The 20,004-nt window shown below is 44.3% G+C and overlaps 1 protein-coding gene across 2 annotated transcripts in view; it reads right to left on the bottom strand.

The window, feature by feature from the left end:
• Nucleotides 1–20,004, bottom strand: part of Col4a4 (collagen type IV alpha 4 chain) — a 120,131-nt gene that overhangs the window by 25,094 nt on the left and 75,033 nt on the right. For both annotated transcript variants that reach the window (XM_087904817.1, XM_087904814.1), the window contains 10 exons: nucleotides 19,542–19,760; nucleotides 18,575–18,736; nucleotides 16,864–17,034; nucleotides 16,154–16,297; nucleotides 14,174–14,281; nucleotides 12,481–12,662; nucleotides 11,589–11,652; nucleotides 10,410–10,484; nucleotides 6,713–6,820; nucleotides 6,035–6,142 (listed from right to left, as the gene is read on the bottom strand). In XM_087904817.1, the coding sequence (XP_087760943.1) occupies nucleotides 6,035–6,142; nucleotides 6,713–6,820; nucleotides 10,410–10,484; nucleotides 11,589–11,652; nucleotides 12,481–12,662; nucleotides 14,174–14,281; nucleotides 16,154–16,297; nucleotides 16,864–17,034; nucleotides 18,575–18,736; nucleotides 19,542–19,760 (1,341 nt within the window). The remainder of the gene's footprint in view (nucleotides 1–6,034; nucleotides 6,143–6,712; nucleotides 6,821–10,409; nucleotides 10,485–11,588; nucleotides 11,653–12,480; nucleotides 12,663–14,173; nucleotides 14,282–16,153; nucleotides 16,298–16,863; nucleotides 17,035–18,574; nucleotides 18,737–19,541; nucleotides 19,761–20,004) is intronic.

The raw sequence follows: 20,004 nt of genomic DNA on the forward strand, positions 1-20,004 counted from the left end.
AGAGTCCCTCAAGTGTGCAGAGCCCAACCACACGCAGTCCCGTGTGTCTTGCTGTCCCACGTGTCTTGCTGTCCCACTGTGTGATCCTAGAAAGGAAGCTTTCTCAACCTTTGACCAAACCTGATGACCACTGCTGGACTCCCTATCCGCTAGCTGTCCTTTGCCACCCAGAAGGAAGCCATGTTCCACACAGCTCATTCGCCCAGATTAGCATCCTATTGGTTCCTGACAACACCACACCAATCTCACGTGACCAAATGCACAGGAAGTGCCCATGGTCCCTCCGTAGGGTTCCTTGGATGGATTGCCTCTGCCAGGCTGTCCAACAACCATACCTTTGGGCAGCTGCCTCCCTGGCTCAAGGGTCAATCAGACCCCATGACCAGACTCTGCTAGTCTTTCTATTCCCATAAGGAACATAGTTTCTACACCTCACAAGTATCGAGCAGATGCTTGTTGACTCATTGTAAAAGTAAAGAAAGGAGGATGAGGGTTGACGAGATAGAGAGAAGGCTTTGTTTAAAGAGTAGACTACAGTTTCTAAACTCTGCCTGCCTGCCACGTTTTTTTCTACTATATTTGTGGAACAAATACAATTCCCAGAAGTTAGAGATATCTTCCTATGGGTAAATAATTCCAGTGCTGGTTCCACTTTGTTCGGTAAAGCAGGTTCTCATGGAGGATCCTGATTGGAGGACGGCATAGTTATTGACTCCAATCTGTTTATCATCGGTACTTGAAACAGACAACCGGTGTTCTCCTTCTAAGATGGCAAATTTATATTGATTCAAATGAGCCACGTTTTCTTGCACTGAGAAAAAAGGTGGGGAGGGATGTGTCCTTATTTTCCCCAAATCTCTTATTTTCTAACTGCTTTTCACAGCCCTGGCTTAGCTTGTTTTCCAGTTCTCTTTCCTATTTTATGAGCCAGTATTTCAAGTTTGCACCAAAAGAACACAGCGACCTTCTTCGCCTGCCAAATCTGGATATTTATTGCAATCTATCTAAAATGATAATAAATTTTTCGAGACTACTTTGCTGTCTATGTGTTTTGATCTCCAGCGTTAGCCACTCAGATTGATGTCTAGGGGACTTGGCTAAAGAAGGACTGTCCTAGCCTCTGCCAACTCTCCATTGTCACATCGACATACCCAGATCCTAGGCTGTCACAGCCCAGCCCCTTGCCATTGTTGAACTGGCCGACCCTTACGTGACCCAATGTTATCTTTCTAAATTGAATGCAGCTACATCTGGGCAGGGTTTTCAGCATAATTTCCCCCTTTGACTGAAAGCTTTTTATCAATCCCATCTCTAAATCAGAAAGTTGTTCATGCATAAAATATATACAGTGCAGATGAAGGGCAATTAGGCAAACAAAGCACATTCCTGGGTAATGAGGAATTTTTATTCACCTCTCTGATAGGCCTTCTGTTTAACAGCCACCATTTAAGGCTGCACCCGGCTGCACTCAGGGACCAGGATGCTCATGCTCCAGTCAGTGAAGCTAACCTCCACCCTAGCACATGGTATCGTCCCTCTGTGTTAGGGAGTCCATTCAGTGCCAGAATCCCCACTCCCAGATTATAGCTTTGTTAGAAAGCCAGTAAAATGTTATTCTGTACTCCCAAGGCACTGGCAGGGCTTACATTTTAACAGGGTGACCAATGTTCCCCTGAATGTCTGGGACCTTTAGCACTGGAATCCACATCCTAAGGCAGTCCCAGGAAAACTGAGGCCGCTGGCCACACTCACTTTAAGGTTGATGGATGAGAAAAATCTTCACAGCTATAGGCAAAGGTTGAAAAGCCTTGAAAACCCTTATCAAGAACAGATTCCAAAATAAGATTTAAATTAAAAGTATTTTTTCTACATGAGTGCCTACTGAAAAGATAAATATGGCTTCCTAATGCACAGAGTTCCGTCTCCCAAGAGCATAGCTCCTGACAGGCGCTGAAGAGACAATGAGTCATAATCCCTGACCTGACAGGACAAAGAAGCAATGACATCCAGTTTGCTAAGTGCTGGGGTGAGAGACAGGAGAATAATTTAGTTCCAGAAGCTGGGGAGAATGTTGCTCTGATTGTCATGGCTCTCTGATGGAAGGCATTTTCTTTCTCATCAAAGGCATTTGATGGTATCTTCCAAAAGTGAACTCCTGGGGCCAGAAAATGGCTCAGTCAATGCAGGGCTTGCTATATAAGGATGAAGGCCTGTATTTCATCCCCAGTGCTCATGTGTTTAAAAAAAAATCTGGGGGCATGTCTGTAACCCCAGCACTGTGGGAGCTGAGACAGGTCGATCCCGATAGCTCACTGGCCAGCTATGGTCCAATCTGAGCTCACTGAGGCCAGCAGTGGTCCAGTCTGTCACTCACTGAGCTCCAGGTTCAGCGAGTCTCCCAGTTAGTTTTGTCAACCTGACACAAGCTGGAATCACCTAGGTAGAAGAACTTTTTTAAAAAAGAGATCTTGGTCACTAAATAAATAAATAAATAAATAAGTGAAAAACAGCCAAGGAAGACACCTCTGACCTCTGATCTCCACCTGCACCCAGGCACAAGGGCAGACGGACACAGATGCACACTCCTCTCCACAAACAGAAAAGTGAAGGATGCTGTTTGCCACCAGCCAGGACCACACAGCAGATAACTCTCAGCAGGTTTTCATCCTCCTTGTGTTGTGTGGATGTACAAAGGCGGTGTTTCCCTTTTAGAGAAAGAACGTACTTAGGAGCCAAAGCCAGTGATCACGCCGCTTGTATCGTGTGTCTAAGTTAACGTTTAATTCTGACTGGACACAAGCAGGACTCAAAAAATCCGTACGGTCTGTGTGCGCAGAGCAAACAAATCAGAGTTCAGCAGCTGGTTTGTTCAAAGGAGAGAGCTGGTTCCCCTGCCTCACTCAGAGCATACTTCAAATATTTAGTTTCTCTGTTCAAAGTGTTTCTGCTGGATCCTGCTTCATTTTTTACATCGACACAAAAACCGGCAACAATGGATTTATGTTGAGATGTTTTGAGTTTTAACAATGTATCCCACTGTTTTGTTTTGTTCCGTTTGGCTGGATCATTTACTGTGTCCTGTGCAGTGAAACAGCGTCCCCGAGTGGTCTGCAGAGGGAGTAAAATGCCCCTTGATCTGTTTCCTCCCAAAGCTTCTCAATGCACAACATTGGGAGGCAATTGGCAACTCCTTTAAAGGAATTTCATTATGAACCAAGTTCACACCCATTAGTTGCTTTTGTGTGTTTCTTTTTTGAAGCCATGTCATACTGAAGGTATCTGATAAATTTTCAAAAGGGAAGGAAGAACATATTACAGCCACCTGCAGGCACTCAGACATGCTCCCTGTTGTGTGGAATTGAAAGGCCGTGGAGTGAGAGCCCTTAACAATGGTAAATGTTTTCTCTTGGATCCCTAGCAAGTCCTTCCAGACTGGAAGAATGTTGAAGTCAAAGAAGAGGCCAGGAGGTCTGCAAGGGTTGCCAGAGGCAGGAAGTGTCCACAAGCACCAACCAGAGGAACAGCTCAGAACCACGGCCTCATCATTTCGTGTGAAATGTTAAAGCTGTCACACGTCTGGTTTTCCCATTACTACAAATGTCAGCAGAGATGGAGACGGTACCAAGAGATCGGATGTCCTAGCAAGAACTTTTGCCGTTATGTTATTTGGTTGGAAGCAAATGCTTGAGTGTGCCGGAAACTTCCAAAGGAGGACTGTCCCTGTCTGCAGCTTTGCACCAAGAAACACACCCTGCGCTGCTGCTTGTGACACACTGCAGATCTCGGATAGCTGAGGAGTGAGGAGCAGAAAGGATGAGAAAAAAAAAAACAAACGGAATTTGGATTTTCAAATCAACACAGCATTTAATTTCAGGAGTGGTTTCTAACTCTTCTCGGGGGAAGTCCTTTCATTTTGACTAGTGTTTAATTTATGTGGATAAGCCACTGACCTGCAGACAGCTGGGACCAAAGGAAGGAAAGTGGAGCCAGAGGGACGTAACTTACCAGAGTGTGCAGAGGAAAACTTGGCCCTCGCCTGCTGTTTGAACTATAGATCCCCGACTTTCTAACTACGAATTCACCAACCAAAAAGTTTGTTGTGTATCAGTTGGTACTGAAGACATTTTTTTGAAAAGGTCTTGGTTTTTAAAAAATCACAATCTGTTGGTAAGAAAGTCCTCTGCAGGTGTTGTTCTAGAAGTGTGCACAAAGCACACGGACAGAGTGTTTATCTAGAACAGGAGGAGTGGACCAATGAGAGGGAAGGAGACAGGTGAATGTAAGGACATGAATGCTGTGGAATAATCCTTCTGTACACCGTGAAAACGTGTTGCTCTCATTGTTCATGAAAAGCTGACTGGTCGATAGCTAGGCGGGATTTTAGGGGCAGAGAGAATGCTGGAAAGAAGGGCAGAGTCAGAACAGGTCACCAGGAGATGGAGAAGGAACAAGACATGCTGGAGGACAGGTAAAGCCATGAGCCATGTGGCAATATATAGACTAATAGAAATGAGTTAATTTAAGTTGTCAGGGCTAATTAGTAATAAGCCTAAACTATTGGCCAAGCATTTATAACTTACATTCTCTGTGTCGGTTATTTGGAAATCAAACTAATCACAATACTGATGAAAAACTCTGCCTACCCATGAATATTTGTGAATAGTGAGTATTCTGAGCTGTACCTTGTTATAGTATATCCAGACAAATAATCAGACCACTGTTAACTTTAAAAGCCAAAAACTACAGTCAGGACAAGTGTTTCTGTATACAACAAAGAAAGCAAATAGAATTGTATGTGTATTCATCTTCTGGAAAGCCCTCTTGTCTTCCCACCCCATGATCAGTACACGTTTATTGATGCAGACAAATTCCTAAAAGTCTGCCCGCTTCAGTGTCCACCACTCTCCTATAGCTGAACGTTTTCTTAATCAAGACCCACAGTGTTGAAAACATTTTTATTCTTTTCACTGTGCTTTGAGTTCACATAATAGACTAACAACAGAGTTAAAAGCCGTGCTTCTAATTTTATCTACAAAAATGGAGCGTGCCCTATATGCTCTATAAACGGGATGGACAGAGATATAAACAGATGCTTATGATATCCTGCAACTCAAGAAATGGGCATTCCCGCAATTCTAGGTTTCTAACCATACCTAATGCCTGAAAAGCTGAATGACTACCAAGCCATTTCTGTTAGTTTAAGGACAGCTGGGAACCCGAGTGCCACCCTCCTTCCACTGTGTGCCTACCATACCCTTCTCAGAGTTAGGTGAGCGACCCCAGGGCCTCTGGGAGTTCTCTTTCTTTCTCACCACCCAATGGATCTGCTCTATCCAGCAAGTAATTTACCCACAGAGTTCAAGACTGATTCTAAAGGTGTTTGCTTTCGCTTATTTATTTGTTTGTTTATTATAAAGGTATTTATAATAAGATGAATACAGATAAACATGCCTTAAATTCTGAAATTTTTCTTTTGGGAGTATAGGGGATCACTACCTAATGCCTCCCTTACCAGTTCGCAGGGTTCAAATGCTTGCCAGCTCTGGTGCTGTGGTTTGGACATGGTTTGTGTCTCCCCCAGGGTTCGTGTGTGAAACTCTGACTCACATGTTAGGCATTAGGAGAGTAGACACTTAATCTAATTGCTCTCACATTAAGAGGCCATTCCTAGCTCTTTTAGGAATAGCTCCGTGAAGGCTGGAATCATACATATTTTCTTTAAAATGACACCCAACACTTAACACAGAATCTAGGGCATCAAAGGAGCTTGATTATCAGTGGAGGCAATGGGGCAGGCGTGCGCAGCAAGACGAGCACCACGCCCTCAGAAGCAATAGGAGGGGAGCACCAAGACCCAGGGTGAAGAAGGCAAGCGAAGATGGGTGTGGCCCCAAGCCGTGGAAAAGGGGAAGGTTACTGGTGGAATCCTTGAGAGATTCCTAATCAAGCAGAGCCACAAGCCCAGGAAAGGGACAATGGCTTTGCCCTCAGTGGGCTGGGGGTCTCTGGAAGACTGGGTATTCTTCCTACTTACCTTTTACTCCCAGAGGACCTGGCCTTCCTAAATCTCCCGGGAAACCTCTTGGCCCAGGCTCTCCCGTTTCTCCTGGGTGGCCCTTCAACCCAGGCATCCCTGGGTCACCTGGGGACAGGAGAGAAGATTTCCAGAGAGTGACCATAAGTAGCATTCCCTATGTAAGGCCACCTATGCCTTTTAACAGACAAGTGACCAGGGACACTTTTTCTTTCTAGATACTTTTAGCTCTAAGGAGACAAATGCTTAATTTCAGAAAGATACACTTTGAAACAGATGAAGCTGCCAATCATGAGTTTAGCTGTTTTGGGTTTTTTTCCCCTTCCTGAATTGAAAGGAAAAGGATTGTTAAAACCCTGAGCTGTATATGGGTTATTGCTTTAGGGAAGGGAGACAGCCTCAAAAATGACAGAGGAATAAGAGGAAATGGCCTGCCTGTTCTGTCAGCCACCTTCTGTGCCTCGTGCAGAGCTGGCACTTAGCCAACGCTGCTTGAAGTAAAGTCGTTAGTGCAACCCTGTGATGTTGGACTGGGTTTGGGCAGTGAAGAGGCAAGTGTGCATGCCCTGTCCGGAGGTATGGTCAGGGAGGCAGAAGTCTCTAAGCAAAGAACCACTCTTTCCAGTACACCAAGTCGCACAAATGCTCAGGAATTTTCAAGGCCTTCTTGCAAGGTACCTGGATATCCTGGTGGTCCAGAAGAGCCAGGTTGTCCAGGTCTGCCTGGTGGTCCTCTTGGCCCAACACCTCCAGGAAAGCCTTTCTCTCCAGGGTCCCCAGGATGTCCTAAGGAAGGAAGGAAGGAAGGATCAAAATCCCATTAGGTGTAGATTGCTCTTTGAAATGGCAGCTAATGGCCAACTTCAAGCCTCACTCAGTTGTGGTTTGTTTGTTTGTTGTTGTTGTTGTTGTTGTGTTTAAACTCTTTTCGATTGGTAAAAAGACATGATTGAAAAAACTTTGATGAGGAAATTCCCATATTCCTCCTCACATCTTACCACAGAATTCCATCTGGACACCCACTTCAAGTAACCCCCATAATTTTATTTTCTGTTTTTAAAACTAGTACTGTATCACAAGCAGTTTTCCAAACTTGTCATAATTTATCATTTGCAAATAACTTCCTGATTCAATCTTATTTAAACTAATCAATCTCATTTCCCCTACCACTGGCCATGCAAGTACTTCTAATTCTTTTCGTTGTTGTGCATAGTGATTATACATATATAATCTTTTATTTATTCTTTGACAATTTCCCACGTGTATGCTTTGATCATACTAACCCGCTTCCCACCCCCCACTCTCTTTTATAGATCTTTAACCATGTTCTCTCCTTTTGAACTATTTCCTTAGGAAAAATGTCTCAGGCACAGAATTTCTTGGAAAATAGTGTGATATTTGGGTTTTTCTAAAGTACATTTTTAAATTCTAAAGGATTTTAAAGTAAAACATAACCATTGTGAAATTCCATCCTGAAATGCTTCAGAAGGTAAGCCTGAAAAATAAATCTTCCTATGTTGCTGAAATAACACTGTGGCAGCCAAGATAATTAATAATCAGTCCCAAAGATCATCTAAGGCTCATTACAGTCACAAATCCACTCCTGCCCTGTTGTGCTTGTACCAACCTTCACTAAATTCTACACCTCACAATTCTGCACACTGTGCTCAACGGGCCTCTTAAATTAAAAAAATAAAAGATAAAAAATTAAAGTCTCTAACAGTCCCTTTCTCATGACCATAACTTCCCACGGAGAAGATGTTGGCTGCCCTCTATGCCTCCTAGCATAGGCCATTCAGCATCTGGTTCTTGACAGGTTGCCTGTGTTTGGAAGAAGGCACTGCACCTGCTGCCACCACCCATGTGTCACCTACCCACAGCCCTACAAACAACACCCTGAGAATGAACCATCCTCTCACTGAAGACTTTGGGTTGGTAACCCTGTTTTTGGTAATTTGCAACTACCCTGGAGGGTCTAACAGGCCTCCTCTATCAGGAAGGGTCTTCCTCTTCAACTGAGTGTGCAGGGCAGATGCACAGTGGTTCGTTCTCTGAGCATCCTTTAGGCCTTTGGTGTCGTACTGGGACTGCTGAGGCAGCTAGCCTAATGGACTGAGAAGCTACTGAAGTTTCAGACCCTCCAGCGATCAGGTAGCCAGACTGCCCACACTCTCCTGTGTAAGTCAATCACATAAATCCTTTTTTTTGTAATATAATATTATTACATAATACATGCGTATTATTATAGTGTAATAATATATAATCCATTGATTTTATTCCCCTAGAGAACCCTGATCGCACTTTAAGTTGTATTTATTTTATTACTAGAAAGATGGCTATTTTCCCATACGCTTATTTACATGTGTAACTTGGACTGAAATTTATAGTGAACCAATAGTCTATGCTGAAAAATCGATGGCTGAATCTTCAAATAAAATATACACCTTTGCGTTTCCAAAGCCATAGAGGGGTAGCATTCATTACAGCACTGAACTAACTGATGTCTGTGCCTGCTGACGGATCGCATTTACTGTCCTATAGCCCTGCTCTGTGGTTTCTGATCGGTCCCAAGCACTTTCCTGCAAGGAACCCACGGCATCATCGTTGTCAGTTCCAGCTGCGAACGCAGGTATTCAAACCTTCATCCCCAAGCTTAAGCTTGTGTTGAGAACAGAATTTCAGGAATAATTTGCACTCTATTTCCCTCGGAGTTGAAGTGCGTGGATGGGGTTAGAGTTGACCCAGGACAATCTTACATAATCCGGGACCAAGCTACACTCTATACATCCTTCCTGAGTTCACTCCAGGGCAGCGTGAGAATTCCGAGCCAAGGAAAACAGAGGATCCAAGCTCTGGGCTGATGAATAACAGAACAAGTTTTTTAAAACTCTAAGTTGAAGCCATGACAAATAAGAAACCAAAGCAATTTAAACACTGATAACCACAGGACATCAGGTCAAGCCGGGCAAGGCACAGTCTCTGGAAAAACCTGACTCAGTATAAATTAACCTCAGATTTAGGGTTTTCAACTTAAAATGCCCCTAGTCTGTGCCATCTGTGCTACTTTGAGCCTGGAAGTTTTATGTCACCAGAGCTTTATGATAAAAGTTGCCCAGACGCACAAGAACACATCTTACTGTTTGGCTGACTTCACTATTGGGAAGTCATCCGAGCTGACTCTGTGTGTGGAGTTTTCAGTGCACAAGCATCAGACAGTCTAGTTTGGAAAACAAAACATAGCCCCTGCCAAGTGGAACTTCAAGGTGATGCGTGGATGTCCTAGTTAGCTTTTGTGTCATCTGGGAAGAGGGAAGTTCAATTGAGAGAAAGTCTGCATCAGATTGTCCTCGTAGGCAAGTCTGTGGAGCATTTTCTTGACCGATGATTGATGTGGGAGGAACCAGGCCATTGTGAGAGGTGCTACTCCTAGGCAGGTAGCCCTGAATTGTGTAAGAAAGTAGGCTGAACAAACCATGGAAAGCAAGCCAGAAAGCAGCGCTCCTCAGTAGCGTCTGCTTTGCTTCCTGCCTCCAGATTCCTGCCGTGAGTTCCTGCCCTGACTTATTTTCCTGTTGGACTGCAAATCATAAGATGGAATAAACTCTTTTTCTCCTGACGTTACTTTTGGTCATGGCGTTTTTCACAGCGATAGAAAGCAAAATATGACAATAGCTTTCTAAATACAAAGTCTTAGTTTATGGGGCAACTATGTGAAGCCAAGCCTAGATTTAAGTCTAACCATCACTGACGGATGGCACTTGGGCATAAGTGACTTAATCAGCCACCTGTAGGTAGCCGTTCGCTCTGTCCACGCAGTGTATACACCTGCCAGTGTATCTTTTGCACTCTCCTGATTATTAGCTTCAGATATGCTCCTAGGAGAAGAATTCCTGTGTTAGGGAGCAAGAACATTTTAAATATTGGTACATTTTTCTACAGGGCCCAAACCAAAGTGCAGACTTGAACTTACCTTGTTTACCTGTGTGCTCCTTGCTATCAGTGAGAGAAAGGCTTCCAGGGGAGCTTGGGCCATTTTAAATGACACAGATGGCAAAAATAGTCTGAATTTTAATTTGTGGAATATTCACTTTGAATATCCAATATGAGTAGGCAGAAGGGAGTGTGTTGCTGTGCCAATGGTATTGGTAACCGGAGCCATTGTGGGAATACACTGAGGGCTCCTGGTGCCTGGTCTTGGTATACTTCTGGGTGAAGGATGCCACCACAATGCCAGAATTGTTTTGGCACATACATTAATGGGCACATGGTAAAGAAAATATTGATAGGATAATTTCCAGTTATCACTGTAAAAGGAATTACATTGTGTTTCAAGCTAAGTCTTCTTTCTTACAGTAAGAAAAATCTGCATCTCTACCTTGGTATCCAGGACTACCAGGCTCACCCTTCGGACCAGAAGGACCACGCTGACTGGCAGGGTCACCTTTGCTTCCTGTGAGTGATACAATACCAAGAGCGTTAGTTAGAAAAATACCGTTTGGCTTCATATAGGTAACTTTCCATGGTACTTGTCTTCATAATCTAGCTTCAGGTTTTCCTGGGGACTTTTTAAAAATTATGTTTTCCCTAATGAAGAACAATAGAAATATAAATAGAAGGTGTGATTTATGATTTTTAAAAGGTTGACACCATGTATATGACTATTTGGCCTACGTGTGTGTGTGTGTGTGTGTGTGTGTGCTGTGAATGTGTGAATATCTGGTGCCTGTAGGGGTTACCAAGCCAGTCAAATCTCTCAGTGTTGTATGAACACTTCAGTATATTTGCTTCAGTATAACTTCAGTATATTTGCTTGCTTGTCTGTTCAAAAGGTAAATAAAACTTCTCTTTTTACAAGGATCCTGACTTGTTAAGATCAGTTCAATTCATTTGGATTTACAAGGCCATACAGTTATGAGCACAAGGTAGGCTCAGGCCTATTGGACCAGCCAGCAGCTATTTTACAAATAAAGTTTTATTGGAATGTCCCTGAGTAGTTGCGGCTGAGACTAAACCCCACACGCTAAAAAGAAATAACTTATGATGCTTCAGAAAAAAGAAACTTTTTATCTTTAGTTAAGGGTAAAAATAATTCAATTATAAGTTACATCTGGCTTGAGAATTCTTAAGCAAACAGTTAACATCTGGTGGGGATTTATGTTCAAGTAGAATCCCAATAACTGAACAGAGGAAATCTATAAATGAGTGGCTGGTTCCTAGGGAGCACAGGGTTTTTGAGTCAAAGTGGACACTCTCTAGAAATGATGATTTGGCCGGTTGTACCGGCTGCAACTGGAGAAGTGGTCTACATGGACAGCTTCTGAAACTTTCACAGAGAGGAAGGCTCACGATGAGCCTGCAGGGATCCCATCTAGGGGCCGTTGTCCCTGGGTGGAAAATGAGAGCCCTTGGAGCTTCAGTGGTCCTCTGCTGGGAAGGGTCGCTGCTGGATTCTAACTAGTGTGATGAATCTCATCACTGAAAAAGATGCACACTCTCAGGGTTACAACTCCCAGAACTCTGAGCTTGGCAGCTATGAACATTTTCTAAGTCATACCTTTAGGTCCTCTTGCTCCATCATCTCCTGAGAATCCAGGGGGACCTGGAGAACCTGGATCACCCTGGTAATGAATGGAACCAAAATAAGACCCTAGTTGGGTTTTCCACGCAACGGCACAAACACGCTGCGGTTTTCTGCAGTCAACTTGGTGTTTGTGATTGACAACGGTAAGGAAAATGCAGGAAAGTCCTTCAGGGATACTACCTACTGTGTCTGTGTTTTACAAGCTGGTGAAACTCCTACAGAACTAGAGCTATCCATCCCAGCAAGAAGCATAGTATTGTATATAAATGATTACCAAAGGCTATCCGTGTCCTACTATTGGAATTTATAGTTTGATATAATCAGTTGACATAAAATAAAATATTGAAAGTTGTGCTGTAGCATAAATTTTAAAGATCCATTTTACTCCGAAAGATGGAAAGCCAACCACTTTATACATTTTCCAGAAGTGTGTTACAAGCTACTTCGTTATATTTTTTGGTTTCTCAAGAGGAATGTTACTCATGATTATGAAGGCCAAGTACATTTAAAGTGAAATACATAAAATATTCAAACAGATGGGAAGGCTTGGAAACCAGAATTTGGGTAGAGTTCAGGATTTTTTTTCCCCAATAAAGCATCAGTCAAGAGGCAAGACTCTACATGTTATTTAAACCTGGGCTGGAATGTGTGAAATCACATGATTTGCTCATCTACAGCTGCACAGCCAGTTCTGAGCACTAGTTATGTCATAAGCTTCTGGAAGGCTCCTTACTTTCTTCATGCTACCTGTTACTCTCAAATAATCATAAAGGACAAGGGCACATACTGGCAAATTATGAATTTTTGTGGGATTCTGAAAGCAGAAAGAATTTATTTCTTCCCTCTTATAGGGGCAGCTCCTCACCTGTTCACCTGGAAATCCTGGAAAGCCAATGACTCCCCTTAATCCAGGTGAGCCTGGAGGGCCAGGGGGGCCGGGAGACCCAGGGGGCCCATTTATCCCTGGCTGTCCTCTGTGCAATCCAGGTACTCCATCTCTTCCGGGATCTCCTCTTTCCCCTTGCATCCCTGGGCTTCCTTTATCACCTGTTGAGGTCGGAAGTGTTACAAATCCCTTGCCTGAAATCTTAGACTAAGTGGAGATAATATTGAATGCCTTGGTTCTACTTGTAAAAGGTGAAAACAATGAAATTAGGGGTGTTGGCGTCTGTTCAAAACCACATCTCTGTGGTTTCTGTCTTTGGCAGCCTCACTATGAAAGGAGCTGCCAGAAATAGACACGAGGCCATGTGTAGAAGGATGGAACAGGCAAGGTCATTTGCTACAGGAGACACACCTTACAAATAAAGAAGAATTCAACCCAGAGAAGTTAAAACATTTTCTCCCAATGGCTAGCTAAACAGAAATTCAGAACGTAGCACAAGCAGATTAACCCTGAACTTGAGAAAGAATACAAATTCAGTTGTCAAAAATCCTCACCCTGACACACTGAGGGAACAATGATTGGTCGTAAACTCTGCAATTGGCTTGATAAGCATCTCTTCTAATCATTTACAGTGTGCCTTCCTTTATGATAGAGGCTTCAAAGCCAGAGTCTCTATTACTTCTCTGTAAAAAGAGTGTATGTAATTTGGGTTCTACTAATCAGGTACACTCATGTGAAAATTGCTTTTCAAAATGCAGTCAAGTGGGGAGAAAGGAGGCAATGGGAGAGCCTCCCATCTTGCTGCTGTGGTTCTGAAACAACAGATACGGTTGCCGCTTCCACGTCTCTGTATCACAGCTGAGGTAGTATGCGCCTCAAGTCAAAAGCTGCCACAGAAGATCCCTAATCTCAGGGGTTAGGCTTAGATTATTTGATCCTGCACACAGCTGTCAGGAGCGGGGCATTCTGCTTCTTGATGGTGGTGGAGTAGCAGGCAGCCCGCTGTGACAGCTTTTAGCTGTCCTACTAATCACTCCCAAGCTTAATGCCTGCTCTTTTAGCCTGCCCATGACCGAAAGCACCGGATGATTTGTGTTAAATGTATATGATGCTATAATAGCTAGAGTAATTTGCTATGTACAACTGAAATTTGATATAAATAATGTCCTTGTAGACACGAAAAAAAAAAATCCTCACCCTGCCATGTTTCAGAGGACTAGCAGCGTGGCATCAGGATGCTTTTTAGAAAAATATGGCCCCTGGTAAGCCCAGATCTGTAGATTCAGGATCTGGATTCAAACAAGATCCCTAGGGGGATTTATATACACACTCTAGTTTGAGAGAGACTGATCAGAATGACACAGGCAGCCCCAGATATTCAAACCTGCTTTCCCTAAAAGAGGGGATTTAAGCCTGGAGCCAGTAATCTATGTATACCGTGTCTTGATCCCAGTGTGGAAGATCCAGATCTACAAAGACATATCAACTCCAACTATTTTTAGTGTGGAAAAGTCAACATGTTACTGGAAAAGTTAGCAGGGTGTAATTACATTTAAGAAATGACCTTCCCTACTTTTTTATTAGTGGGAAAGTTGCCTAGCATCCTGGCTTGCCTGAACGATCTATAAAATGCCAACTTATTTGATAAGGTTGAAAAACCTCAAGCATTTACCTCGTGGTCCCGGGAACCCGTCATCTCCTGGCTGCCCAGTTTCCCCAGGCTCCCCCTTTTTGGAAATGATGACTGTTTCTCCTACATCACCGGGAGGTCCTCGGTCTCCTGTAAGTGTTATTTATATGAGAGAAACACAAACACATGCACACTGCACAGGTAATTCATCTCCCACGGCATGATACCTCCTTTATAAAGCCCAGCTGCCTCCACTAGGCTGCATTCAAGGATCCCTCAGTATCAGTCCCAGAGACCGAAAATTTCCTTCTTGTTACCACTTGTCTACCCCTGGGACCGGGATGCAGTTGGTACACTCAGTAAATCTGCTATATTTAACCCAAATATCTCAGGATCCTCTGTGAGTTAAGACATTTGGAATGTCATCACCCACAAGACTACTTGTTTATTCTATAGAAGCTGGATCATCCCACACACCAGTCCAGGGTCCCATACCTTTCTACCCCACCACCCTTCTTTCCCGGCTCCGTCCATTAAAACGATGAACACATATTTCAACCTGGTTCTCCACACGGGGACTTCCAAAAAGTGGGAACTGGGTCACACACCCCAGTTTATGGGGAACCACTGTCCCGCCCCAGTACTGCTGAGACTGGCTTAGTAGACCAGTGTCATGGGAGGGGCTTGTTAAAAGGGACTTCTGTGAATCAGTGGCTATAGCATTAGCAGTTGATATCAGCAGTAGGGAGAGTGTTTACGGTGCCAGGGGCGTATTTACACAATGGTAACTGGCAAGCACTGTGTGTGTGTGGGGGGGGATTTTTCTCAGAGAGCATTCATGTTGGGGGAGTTTGTAACTGCAGCATTAGCCTTGATCCACTGTTTAATTCTCAGTGGAGTGACTAGTAGTGTGACCTGAAGCACCTGCAAATGCCAACTGACTTACATAAAAACATAGGAGATTTTTGATCCTTATCATGTTAAATTCCTTAATTCTGTGTAAATAGTTTGTAAGCTAATAAAACAAGCAAACAAAAAAATAACTACAGAATCAAAAAAAAAAAAACAATGAGAAGAAAGGGTCATTTGAATAAAACTGGAGGCCTTTTTGCCAGAGAACTTGAAGAGTTGGAAATGCTCCTTCCAAAGACTGTCAAGCATTGATTTTACTGCTAAAAAAACGCTACTTCCTCTCCTGCAGCAGCAGCTGAGAGACCGAAGGAAGCGGCTATGCTGTAAATGGTTAGGGGGAGGGGGGCAGAATTCAAAACTTGAAACCCCGAACAATATTTCATAAAAATTACATACAGATCAAATGTCATTGTCCACAACTGAAATTTTGTTGTGACGTTCAATTTTATCTTGATTGTGTGTTGTCTCTGGTGGTTTCGTGTGCCAAGGCCAAGGTGTATGTCTTACAGATAGTGACCACCAGGAGAATAAGGGCTCTGAAGCCCTGTGTTTATAAATCAATGCATTAAGGGCATCTCCGACATGAGAGTATTCATTTACCTTAGTTACGTGTGATAAGATTGCAAGGCAAGGAAAATGAATTCCTAAGACATCATAGAACCTGTTATGGTTTTCGGCTCTTTAAGAGACAAGCCACGCCCACTCCCGGCGGCCCCTCCCTGCCACCGCCGTCTTAGATCACTTACTGTCCTCTATTGGGGCGCACGAATCTCCCTGCTTCCCCTCTTCTCTACCCCTTTCCTCCTCTTTTTCTCCTCTCCTTCTTCCCCCACACTCTCTCTCTCCTTTAAGTAATAAATATCCGATTCTATTCTGTACAATGTGTCTGTCCCTGTGCCTTCCTTTTACCCTCTGCCTGGACCGGCTGGCCTCAAGGCTGGAACGGCAACCAGCCCACCCAGCCGCAAGCCTCTCTCCGGGACCACCGCAAACAAAAATCATAAAAGAACCAAAGACCAAAGAAATCCAGAGACATATGAGTAACACTTAACCAAACCGTGGGAACAAGCTCCTGCAGCCCTCCATCCCCGTGTTGTTAAATCCACTTGCCTTTGGCACCTTTCTCTCCCACGTCTCCCTGGGAGCCAGGCCAGCCCTTCTCTCCAGTTTCTCCCTTTCTTCCAGGTTGTCCATCTGGGCCTGACCTTCCTCTCTCTCCTGGAAAACCAGGGTAGCCAGGTGGCCCTGGGTGTCCTGGTCAAATGAGAACATGGAATTTTAGGGAAGCCCTTTGAGGCTAGTGTGGTTCTTTCAGGTCCCTGGTCATCCAGTGGTATAAATCTCTGCCCAACATTTTATGCCGAAAGTAAGGTATTAATTTGAGTCTGACTCTGGTCTCAAACATCCATGCTTTCCTACCCACTCCTATTTCCCTGACCTATAGACCTAATGTGTATACACTGTTGTTCTGCGGGTCTGGACCCCACCACGTTTTAAGAGCACCAAGAGAAAGGATGAGGCCAGAGGGCCCATCAGAAATGAAATGTGTTATCCCTGACCTAGTGATATCATGGGTGCTGCCTGGTCCTGTGAGCTGGGGTGCCTCGTCCTGTGAACCCCAACACGCCCCCAGGACTTTTCTCAATTTACCCACACCAGAACATTCTGTCACTAGAAAGGCTAACACAGAGAAGAAAGAGCAGGGCCAAGCTAAGCTAGCAAACACATTCTGTTGGTGTAAGTCTTGCCTAAGAAGGTTCGTGTGGCAGTTGATTTGGAGTTGATGAGACTGGGAGAATTTCTGGGAGAGCTCTACTCACCCTTTGGGCCTGGAAGGCCAGGTGGGCCATCGTCTCCAGTGGGGCCTGGAGTCCCAGGAGGCCCTCGGAAACCATCTGCTCCTGGGAGGCCTGGGAGGCCTGGGAGGCCCTTCATTCCAGCTGGTCCAGAAGGCCCCATGTCTCCTGACTGGCCTTTCCAACCTGGGGCCCCTAAGACAAAGCACAATAGCCCTGAGGCTGGAAAACTTAAAACTGTCTTCAAGCATTCACAGGAAAAGCACATTCTACAGAGCTTAAACCTGTGGCACATGAAACAAGAGAAGAACAATACTAATCAGTTAAACTGACAGGAGCAACTCTACATCTGCCTAAAAACATGTTTTACTGGATATTATGAAAAGGGGAGCAGAGATCAGCTGAATATTATCCCCCTTAAAGGATGAAGATTGTAGTTTTCTCTTTTTAAAAATATAAAGACACAAAGATGAAAACCAAAGACTGTATATATATAAAAAAGTATATATATATATATATATATATATATATATATATATATATATATATGCTCTAAAAAGAGAAGAGGAGGAAGAAGAGGATGAGGAGGAGAAGGAGGAGGAGGAGGAGGAGGAGGAGGAGGAAGAAGAAGAAGAAGAAGGAGGAGGAGGAGGAGGAGGAGGAGGAGGAGGAGGAGGAGGAGAAGAAGAAGAAGAAGAAGAAGAAGAAGAAGAAGAAGAAGAAGAAGAAGAAGAAAGTTTCCCAGAGCTCTCTGAACCTTAGCCCCAGTGAACTTCAGTTAGACTGTTAACTATGGTGAAAGATTTGTACAAATCAGAACAGCCAGAGTGACAGGCGCTTGAGATGAGGTTGTAGTAGGAAATTCTGTCCCAAACCTGCCTGGCTTCTTAAGTGGACATCTTGCATTTGGATTAAAGCAAGAACAGATACATTACAGAATGAATGACCCCCCCCCAACAAGAAAATGAAAAAGAAAAACTTCATTTTTTTTCTTCATTATTTGAAGTGGAGATAGCCCCTGCTGTGGGCTGAACGTGTCTCCCCAGACTTCTAGTGCCGAATCTTAACCACCAATGGGAGAGGATTAGGGGTAGAGAATTTTGAAGATAATTAAGTGTGAATGTAAGAGAGGTCAGTGGTAGCTTGTGCAAGGACACTAGAAAGTGTCATCTGTGCAGAAGAGGTCCTCACCAAATATCAGAACTCCTGGGGTCTTGATCTCAAACGTTCTAGCCTTCTTCTAATCAATTTCTGTTGCTTAGAAATCACTCAATCACAGGCATTTTGTGATAGTCAGCCCAGGGGACAGGAGGAGCCCCTGAGCCCCCGTGTGAGAAGACATACACTCATTCTTGAGCCAAGAATGTCAGGTCCTGGTCATCACCCGGGGCACCTCCCAAGGCCATGCTTGCAGGAATAGCCTTGACAGCTGGTGCTGCACTTTCCTCAGGATGTAAAGCAGGTCCGCTTGAAGGCTGCCGAGAAGCGGTGCTTCCTAAACTTGCATATATTGCAACCCACCCTATGTGCAGTCACTAGCCGGGTCCATACATGCAGCCTGACAAGAATTTGGTTGGGGAAATGATACAGACCAAGATGAAATTCGTGAATGAAGGGTATTTTTACCTCTGACTCACGCTTCTGCTGACAATCATACATGAATGAGAGGCAAGTTTCCCGACTGTAAGGAGGGAACGCCCAGACGCTTCATATTTTGACACCTGCTGGCACTTACCTGGACTACCAGGAGCTCCAGGGAGTCCTGGTTGTCCTGGGGTCCCTGGAGCACCTCTTTCACAGGAATGGCCAGGGGGTCCTGGGATCCCTGGAAACCCAGGACTTCCCTGTCTGCCTTTGGGACCTTTGAGACCTGGAAATCCGGGCTTGCCAGGTGGCCCTGAAACGATAATGCATTAAGGACATTCATGAGTCCGCACTGTACAGGGTGCCTATAGCCTCCCTCAGGCATGTCAATTCTAGAAACAAACAATTTGATTCTGACTCTGGGCTCCATGAGCTAACACGCGGAATGAATTTTCATATCATAGATACAGCTGCAAGTGAGTATGAAAACCACGCCTTGCTAAGGGAGTTCCTTGATAAGCTGGTGGATGAAGAGGTTACTGAGGGCAACAAGTGACCATAGGCTTTCCTCATTCTCTCACCCTCCACCTCTGGAGCAGATTGCACCCAGATATAGAAGATGCACCTGATGCGAGCTGTGTGAATGTGCATTTGGTAGAAGGTCTTGTCAGCTATCCTTTCAAATTTCTATGGAACTTCTGTGGAGTCTGTTAAGACTCAAGCCTCCCTGCTAAGCCCCTGAGTGGCCAGACCTCACATTGAACTATCTGCCTTGGTCTGGCACTGGCAGTGACAGGTTCCCCAGCCCTTGCTGTCGATGGCTTTTGGAGCACACACATAGCCTGGCTAGAGCTGAGTGGATTAATTCACCATGGCCCAGCATTTGCAAACATGCATTAAGGGCACTGGTACACAGGTGTGTGTGTGTGTGTGTGTGTGTGTGTGTGTGTGTGTGTGTGTGTGTGTGTGCAGGTTCATCTGATGTGATCAGTCCCCATTTGTAATCATAAGATAAATGTCCATGCAATCGCTGACTAAAGTGCTACAGTATACACGTTCTTTCTGGATCAGGTCAAAGTTGAGCAGACTTCCTCCAACAGACAACAAAGACCTCATACCTTCGAACCCTGGGCATCCTGGGTAACCTTTGCTTCCTTTCATGCCTGGCACTCCTGGAAGACCCCTATCTCCAGGGGGTCCTGGGTCACCAAACGAAGGGTCTCCTGGGATTCCTCTCTGGCCATCCATTCCAGGAGACCCAGGTGGACCTGGGGGTCCACTAGGGGAGCTCCCCTTTTCACCTCCAATGCCTGGATCTCCCATGTCACCACGTAAACCTATTTAACAACAATAACAAACAGCTTTATGCACAGATATAAGTTCCACAGTATAAGGACAATGCTTTGATTAAAAACCATAGGCAAGCTTAAGTGGTACCTAACATTTCTAGGACTTTAGAGACTCAATAGGTAATATTCTTTTGCCACTCTATAAGTAACACCAATTGTTATTTATTGTTGCTGTTTTGTCTTTTTAAATTTTTTTATTTATTATTTATTGATGTGTGGAGGCAGACAGGCA

This window comes from Myodes glareolus, chromosome 1 (genome assembly GCF_982192425.1).
Source record: "Myodes glareolus chromosome 1, mMyoGla1.1, whole genome shotgun sequence".
Classification (NCBI taxonomy): Eukaryota; Metazoa; Chordata; class Mammalia; order Rodentia; family Cricetidae; genus Myodes; species Myodes glareolus.